Raw genomic sequence first — 9,136 nt, forward strand, 5'->3', positions numbered from 1 at the left:
AATGTCAGTTTATACTGTTGATACAGTTTTCACTGATTATTGACTTTCGGTATTAGAGTCAATTGAATGTTTTCTGTGAAGCATATAACGTTAATATAGTCGGGGCCGGCGATGTCAGAAACCGGCCCAAACCCCGTCGGCCTACCGGGGATTCCCCCGGTATCCCCGATGGCCAGTCCGCCCCTGGTTCATGGGAAAAGCTGGATCTAAGTTAGGTTTCTTTAATATGGGCTGGATAGTGGCATGTTTTGAAATAGGAAGGAACAATTCCTGTAGACAATGAGGAATTGACAATAGATGTTACTGCAGGGCCAATAGTTAGCAGAACTTTCTTAAATAGAGAGGATGGAATTATATCCAGAGGGCAAGATGATGGCTTTGTTTTGTTAATTAAGTCCATCAGGTCTTGAAGGCTGATAGGCTGGAAAGAGTCCAGAACAGCAGGAGATTGCGAGGAGCTACAAGTAGATGAACAGATCCCAGGCTGAATGCCAGACCTAATACCTGTTACCTTATCAATAAAATAGATAAGGAATTTGTTGCAATCGTCAACAGAATAGCATGGTAAAGTGGAGACAGACGGTGAAACAATTCTCTTAATTGTGTCAAACAGAATCTTGGGATTTCTCTTTGAAGAAGAGATTAGGTTGGCAAAATAAGCAGTTATAGCTTCCTTTAATCCAGTATTAAAATAAACTCTGAGGTCTTTGAGATATAAACTATATCTAATAGATATGAGCCGTGCGGGACGGACACCTTCAGCTGAGAGCCCTTCGTCGTCATGTTCACCTCCAAACAAACCGGTAGGCCCCCGGGGGAGTACGGTGATTAAATCAATGAAGTCGGTAAATTAGGCTTCGTGTTTGAAAATAATGAACCAAACGTCTCTTTATTTTTCAATTGTCATTATTTATTGCTTCATGAACTACACACGTATACTGCCATCTAGTGGTAGAAATGGTAAACACTCTTAATCTGCGTCTCCTTTTACAGGCTATGCTCTGCGTTCACTCAAGCAGCAGCACAACACGGTGGAAGAATAAATAGCAGCAACTCTGCACACACAACAATGACTTTGATTGAACTATATTGCAAACTGTATTGCATCAAACAATCCACAGATGAATCGAAAACTTGATGATTGTGTACATGGATAAAATAATATTAAATCGCATGTAGTCAACTAATGTTGCTAACATACTCCCATCAGCCCAGGTTTATTTATTTATTTATTTTTATTGATTTATTTTTCTTCTAATGTTACCCTGGTATGTGCTTGCATCATAGACGAACCATTTTCTTGCATACGGTCATTCTAAATTATTACCATCACTTTTATTTTGGTGTGTCACACCCAAAAAATGTGACCACATTGATGTTAATGTAGGATTTAATTTGTGATTGGTTATTTTGACCAATTTAATATGTAGAACATGACCTCAGGGATTTAAATAATAATTACAGAATGTAATTATGACATATGGACCATACAGAGGGACAGTAAAGAATTGCAGCGCCTCAGGAGGAACTACTGACACCAGAGCAGTTGCGCGCAGGTTGCTTTAGGGTGTGATGCCCGCTCACTCCTCAGATGTAACCTGGAAGAAGAACTGAACGCCTCGTGTCTTGATTTCTGCTGAACTGTGTACCTGTGTCCTACAGGATATTCATTTTGTTGCTGTGGTACCATTCCTGGGACCCGTAACAAATTGTGGGGGCTCGTCCGGGATCTACTTTCATCGGAGGCATCCAGAGAAGTAGATCCAGTGATACCAGAACCACGAGGCCAAGGCAAGGTGACATCGCTGCAGCCAGGACGACAGCTGGTGGGTGTCAACAGGGGGAGAGAAGACCTGGAGCAGGGTCTTCATTCTGCCAACTTGTATAATCTTGTGGGCAGCGAAGCCTACCAGCAAATTAGTTCAATTAAATTGTTAAATCGTATAAAATTGTGGTAGTTATGTATCAGTATGCGTCGTTGAACTGTGGGGGGAAAATAAAATAAAAATGTTGACAGGCTAGAGATTGACCATAAATCCGTCAACAAGGTCCTGAAGCAAATCAATGTCAACAAGGCCACAGGTCCAGATGGTATCTCTGCTTTTTTATTAAAAATATGTGCAGATGAATTGACACCTGCCTGGTGCCCCATTTTCCAGAGGTCCCTAGATTCTCACACTGTACCAACACAATGGAAAAAGGCAATCCTCATACCGGTCCCTCAGAAACCCTGTCCACAGGAGAATAATGATTTTAGACCTATTGCTCTAACCTCTGTTGTGATGAAGTGTATGGAGAAGCTCATGGTGAGCAAACTACAGCTGGATGTAGGCCCACAGTTAGATCCCTACCAGTTTGCATACACACAGCAGAGAGGCACTGATGATGCAACCAACAGTATAGTGCATCTAGTGACTAAACACCTCGAGAATCCGAGGGCCTATGCCAGACTGTTGTTTGTAGATTTCAGTTCAGCCTTTAACACCCTACAGCCTCACGTTCTCCTGAATACACTGCAGCTGATGAATGTCAACCCCTTCACTATTAAGTGGTACCACTCATTCCTCACCAACCGTACCCAGCAGGTCAGGGTGAACAGGACCTTGTCTGAACCCTTGACCATCAACACCGGCGCCCCCCAGGGGTGCGTCAGTTCACCAGTCCTGTTCACCCTGTACACCAATGAATGTACATGCAGCACTGCTAACAATTACATGGTCACGTTTTTTGATGATACAGCCATCCTGGGTCTCATGTCTGACACATCAGATACAGCTGTGTACAGACATGAGATTCAGAACTTTGTCCAGTGGTGCGACAAACACTTCCTCATCCTCAACGTCAGGAAAACAGAGGAGATGGTATTCGACCCCAAACACATTGGAGACCACTCACCAGTGGTTATTCATGACCAGAACATTGCACAGGTTGACTCCTACAGATACCTGGGCATACACATCGACAATAAACTGACATGGAGTGTTCAGGTAGAAAATGTCTGTACTACGGTCCAACAGCGGCTACACTTCCTCCGTAGGCTGAGGGTCTTTGGTGTCAACCAGAAAATCTTGCTTCTCTTCTACCACGCCGTAGTTGAGAGCGTCCTGTGGTTTGGAATCTCAGCCTGGTTTGGCAACCTCAGTGTGCAGCTGAAAGCCCAGATCACCCTGCTAACACAAAGAGCCATGAAGATCATGGGAGTCAGACAGCATCCCACACTCCAGGCCGTCTTTGATGAAACTATCATCAGACAGGCCCAGAAGATCATTTCAGACCCCACTCATATCCTCCACCCTGAATACCAGCTTCTTCCCTCAGGCAGTTTCAAAGGTTTCATCCTGATTGTGGTTTGATGAGCGCAAACCTCCTCTGAAGGAATTTCACACTAGGGTGTGAATTCCCCCCCCCCCAAAAAAAACCATGGTCACCTGAATGCACCGCTGCAATCTCATTGGCCGAGGGCCAAGAGACCCCAGGACCCCTGTGGTTCAACCACTGTTCTACAAAACTGTCTGCAACTCACACCTCATTGCTTTTTCCACCAATCCCTCTGGGGTAGAAGGAGGCACGCAAACGCTCTCTTCCCTCTGGACTTCGTCCTGGAACAAAAGATGCAACGGGCTCGTCTCTCCCCCCCCCCCCAGCACCACGCTGATGACGGAAGGCCCATGAGGACCACAGGCCTCATCAAACCCTCTGGCAGGAAGACAAGGACGAACCCCCTCTCTCCGCCGACGATTACCGGGAGGAACGAAACGGCGTTATCTCAGCCGATGTTCACCCACAGGCCTCATCAACCACTCGGGCAGGAAGACGTCTAATCCTCTCCTGACCGATGATTACCGGGAGACGCACGGACCACGTCGTCTCAGCCGAAGTTTCACTGTCCCCGCTGCAGCGAGAACAGATCGGACCCGCGCTTGCTCCAGAGCGAGCTGCGCCACAGAGGACCGACCCCGCGCCGCTCAACGCCGCGCCGATGTCCGCCGAGCCTGCGTCCACTCCAGAGCGAGCCACGCTACTGGGTGCGACCGACTCCTGAGGACCGAGCTACTCACAGTCTGCGCACGCTCCGAGAGCCGCGCTCCCGAGTCAACACTCGAGGACTGATCGATTCCCATCACGGGAACGAGCCCCATCGAACGAAGCTTCTCACAGTAAGATTCATTGCATCTGGGCATAGCTTAGCATAGCTTAGCATAGCTTATTCATTTATGTGTTATTACTCCCGCATCCTGTTGTGTTAAATCACTGTCTTGTTACACCGCGCCATCGCGCAATCAACGCGGCCCACGGACCCCCGCTATATTGTGTATTGCCTGCTGTAACTGTATGCATTAGGTCCTTCGCTGCTAGTGAATGGAGAGTTTGTGTATTGTCACTGAAAGACTGAACCTATGGTGGCCAGACCTTCGTCTCGCCGACCGAGTTTCGGGGTGATAGGAAAACAATGCTCTCATCTCACGGCAGTGATAAAGATCTGTTTTATTTGGGATTTATTTTCATTTGTTTTATCACACTCCGTGTGATATTCTCTCCTCATTAAATCAGCTCTGTGAGTGAAATGTGGAATCTCGGCTATCGTACATAACTGCCGGCAGTTCTACCGACAGCGGCACTTTGTGTACGATACGGCCAGCGCTCTCCATTCTCACTACAACGCGGACCGCACACAGAGTTTGATCCATGACCCCCCTCCTCTCTCTCTCTCTCTTCGCTCCCTCTCTCTCACTAACCTGCACACACATAGTCAGCAGCCCTTGGGTAACCCCGTGCCCTCGAGTGCCTCACACACATATAGCTTTGAGCTAATCTAGCTACGTGCTGAACAGCCACCACATGTAGACGCCAGGTCCCCTGTTGGCTAACCGCCATTTTGGGTCGCACGCATGAGAGACGTCACCACGTCCTAACTATGTCACGTCGCTGAGCTGTTCCCTCGTTCCCCTCCCCTTTTGTCCGCGTCACTCGACGCCGCCATCTTTGTAGTCTTTAGCTGTAGCTTTAAGACTCCCCTTTCTTTACACACACACACATACACACACACACACAGACATACACCCTCATCCATTTTATTCATTCTTTAGTTTAGGCATATAAGATTGTGTGATAACGTTTGTTGGTTGCAATATTAATTGATTTGATCATTTTCTATTTTGATTTAATAAACTCTGTTATACTTTAAGGCGCAGTCGTCTGTGATTACTTGTGCATATGTATTTGATAAGACTGTATGTAGTAGCCTTGTGTACGAACTTAACCCTTCACTGTCACTTCGAATGTGTAGTCGCACCCGACTATTGACATTATGAGTGACCACTAATTATGAGACTTAGTTTTAATCGTTTGGTGATTGGTCCCTGTTCGCAGGGTGGTGCCCCGTTGTTATTAATAATCATTAATAATTGTTACATACATTAATAATTCTATTGATATCAAGAATTCAGTTTCTTAAATGCTGATAACCCAAACACGCTCCTTTAGTTCCCAACAACAAGAACACACATTTGAAGTGTAGACAATATATATTTGAACGGTGCAAAGTAAAAGTTGAGCCCACATGTTGCCTCCCTTCCATTGCAATAAGTTGATGAGCACCAACTACCAATGGAGATTAAAGGAGCACTCAGGAATTTTATTTTTTTCCACATCCGTAAAGTTTGGGGAGACTCACAAGAGGTAGATTCAATACAAAAACAAGAAAATGCATCCTACATTTCCCACAATGCAACCATTATCATTTTATAATTCCTCCAGACCCTCCTTGATTGGTAAATATTCATGGCTTTTAAATTCTTCTTTCCCAGTTTGTAACGCATGTTTTCAGTTCATACTGTCCAAGCCCGAGCTCACATGATCCTAATGACATCACTATGACATCATAGGGGTAATGTTCTCCTCCAGTGGCACTGAAGACGTCATACAGCTGTTTTGAGAGGCATTTAAAGTAGTACTTCCCATGTAGGGCTCTACTATAAGGATTCTTTAAACCAATCATGACAGGGTGAGAGAACTTATCAAAATATATCAGGAACGACATACTGTCATTGTCAAATGATGGTGGAAATCAAATTCTACCAATCAGTCATGATTGATAGCTTTTTGTGACAGACTACAGCTATTTCATGAATGACAGTTAGCAATGAATTATTTCTAAATGCTTTGAAAGTTATTTCTTTAAATACTTGATGCCACAGTAAAAAAAATAAAAAATTCAGACCCTGCTGTACAGAGCCCCTTGCGGCAAAGTTGTATCAACAAAATTATATATAGTCTGTACAAAAGTGTTCCTTCCAACAATGCAGGCCAATAAAACATGTAATTTAAAATCATTAGATTTAATAATTAACAGTTATGTGGCAGTGTGCAGTTTCAGAATTCCTTGGTTTATTCAGTAATAAAAGAAAATGTAGCCTGGGAGGAATCAGGACTTTCACTTCATTGAACTGTGGGGGAAATAAATTAAAATGTCCCTGCTGAGAAGGAAAAACCAGAGAGTAAAGCTCTGGTGACTTGATGGCAGTTATTGTGGATTTAAAGGCAGTGCAGTCATTCATGGGCATGTACACTTTATAAGGGAAAGAGTTACAGATTAGCTCCATTTAGGAGTTACCGACTACAAACCAGCACTTTGGTTTAATAAATGATGGCGTGTAAACATAACAGCTTTTAAGTAAATATGAAAAGGGTGCGTAACAGATGCAGATCAGACAACAGAGTCCAGCTCAACATGTTTATTCAGATTCAGAACAGATCAGAAACAGTCATTCAAATGTCACACAAGAGGAGATTTATAGGTAATGAGGGCAAAGTCATCACCTTATAAATATCCATCCTTAAATGACATTTAAAAACCCGGTGACATCACCAGAACTCATCAACTCCACAGGTCAAGCAGATTAGATTTAAATTCACGCTCACTGGAGCAGAAGGGTGCGTTTAAGGCCTGTGTGCCACATCTTCACTCCAGGCTCAACCCTGAGACTTTGCATATTTAGCTCTTTGCCCCCAGGGTGTGCTTGTCGAACAGGTACTCCGCCATCTTGTTTTTGTTGGCGTCCATGCGGGAGAGGTTGGAGATGTAGTCGCCCAGCTTCTTGATGGCCTCCACCTGCTCGTTCAGGTAGTGGGTCTCCAGGAAGTCACACATCTGAGGAAGAGACGAGAGAGATTACTACACGTACAGACGAATGCTAGAGCACACGAGTTTGAGGTGTAGCCGGGACCGTCTTTGGCAGACCACGCAGCACTAATTCACACTTACATGAGGGTCTACGTTGTCAGAAGCCAGTTTGTGCAGGTCCAGCAGGGCCTGGTTGACGTTCTTCTCCAGCTGCAGGGCGCACTGCATGGCCTCCAGCCCGCTGCCCCACTCATCACGGTCTGGTTTCTACAGAGGGAAGAAAACATTTAATTATAGCAGACTGAAGAGTCATGATAATAATTGGTGGTAAACGGGAGGGACCGAGTGTCCCACTGCTGCAGGTTAATCCCAGTTTATTTGTCCTAGACAGACAGGGTGCTGCAAGACACGTCTCAACGGGGCCAGTCCTCCAGTGTGTACCGACCTTCAGGTCCTGGAGGAAGATGCGTCCTCCCCTGTTGTTCTGGAAGGCCAGCAGCTTCTGGGCGTGCTCCCGCTCCTCGTCACTGTTCTCCTTGAAGAAATGGGCGAAGCCTTCGAGGGCCACATCGTCACGGGAGAAGTAAAAGGCCTGTAAACAAGGGACAGGAGGGGAGGAAGAGCAGAGGTTAGGAAGTGTGATTAGCAGAAGTCACCAATTATTTAAAAAATAAAAATTATAAAAAAAGGTTGTGACAAACAGAAGTTATGCAGCAAAGTAGTGTTCAGAAACACGAGTCATAGTTTTGAAACGTCTAGTCGGTTTGAAGACGTTAAAAGGAGCATAAACATGACTCAGCATGTTTGATTCAATGTGGTGAGTGGGGGATAAAACACTCCTTATCTGGCAACCATCAGATAAACAAGTGAGAGATGCAGAGAAACAGTGCTGCCATATACTGAATTACTTATAAAACATAATCAATTTAATAATTGTATGTTATATTTCTTATTTTAACAGCTATTATTTTATATCAGACATACAATAGATGCAGATACTTAGCATACATTACTACGAAGATAAAATAAATTGAAGTGTTTCTCTCACCATGGAAGTGTAGGTGTAAGAGGCGAACAGCTCCATGTTGACCATCCGGTTGACGGCGGCCTCGCAGTCGCGGTGGTAGTTCTGACGGACCTGAGACTCCATTGTAGCTGGAGTTTCTTGCGAGTTTCTTCTCTTGTTTTCTTAGCAAAACGGTACAAAAAAATAGCTTAACGACGACTTTCTCGGTAGTGTTCAAGTAATAAAGGTTTGTCGTGTCCGGAATGCAGAGTAGAAGAAGTAGTACGCGGGACAAAGGAAGAAGTTCCGTTCAAACACTGTTGAAGCAAGAACTGCTTGTGCTTTCTTTCCCTGGTGTGAATGGTAAACGTCTCGCTCCGCGGTTTTATACCCTTGCCGGAGCTCGTGACACACGTTACGTCACTCCACGCATTTCCGCCAATCACTGAGCTCAGACAGCGGGAGAGCTGTGAGACGAGGGATGAGGTCGCATCCCCCTTCCTCATTCGGGGAAAACAGGTTTTTCACATTCCATTGATTTATTCACACGTGCAATGACGAAGCACTTTTTGTTATTATCTCAAAAGACAATAAACTGAATTATATATGAATGTAAATTCAAAGACTGAATAGGTTGAGTGTGCAATTTATGTGTGCAAAGATGGGTTGTGAAGTTATCATTTTCCCTTCATACAAACAGCATAAAGATATAAAACTGTACATTTAGATTTAGAAAACTGAATAATGATAAACATCAGAATAACTTAATAACCGATCCTCTGTTTCATAGTGCTCGTGACATTTTTATGAATGTTTTAACAGAGATTATATACTGAGTTCTGGCCTTGCCTTCTCTCTATGAAGCGACCCAGCACTGGATTGTTAACCAATACTCCCCATAAGGCACCTGTAGACCTTGGTTAGCTATGTAGTTAAAGGAGCACTCAGGGAATTTTATTTAGTTTCACATCCGTAAAGTTTGGGGAGACTCACAAGAGGTAGATTAA

At 44.5% G+C, this 9,136-nt stretch overlaps 1 protein-coding gene across 1 annotated transcript; it reads right to left on the reverse strand.

The window, feature by feature from the left end:
- Positions 1-6,719: 6,719 nt before the first annotated feature.
- Positions 6,720-8,473, reverse strand: LOC306786914 (ferritin, spleen middle subunit). Its single transcript, XM_079281841.1, has 4 exons — positions 8,172-8,473; positions 7,569-7,715; positions 7,265-7,390; positions 6,720-7,150 (listed from the first exon to the last, which is right to left on the reverse strand). Exons 1-4 carry the CDS (start codon positions 8,271-8,273, stop codon positions 6,995-6,997), a joined length of 531 nt encoding a protein of 176 aa, XP_079137967.1. The 5' UTR covers positions 8,274-8,473; the 3' UTR covers positions 6,720-6,994.
- Between the last annotated feature and the right edge of the window lie 663 nt (positions 8,474-9,136).

The sequence above is a fragment of the Melanostigma gelatinosum genome (genome assembly GCF_949748355.1).
Source record: "Melanostigma gelatinosum genome assembly, chromosome: 13".
NCBI lineage: Eukaryota > Metazoa > Chordata > Actinopteri > Perciformes > Zoarcidae > Melanostigma > Melanostigma gelatinosum.

What these genes read in the sequence shown, in the direction of transcription:
- LOC306786914 (XM_079281841.1), bottom strand. Translation starts at nt 8,273, where the DNA reads ATGGAGTCTCAGGTCCGTCAGAACTACCACCGCGACTGCGAGGCCGCC. An exon ending in CTTACACCTACACTTCCATG is followed by an intron (nt 7,716 to 8,171) that starts GTGAGAGAAACA and finishes CCTTGTTTACAG; the next exon opens with GCCTTTTACTTCTCCCGTGA. An exon ending in CTGACAACGTAGACCCTCAT is followed by an intron (nt 7,151 to 7,264) that starts GTAAGTGTGAAT and finishes TCTCTTCCTCAG; the next exon opens with ATGTGTGACTTCCTGGAGAC.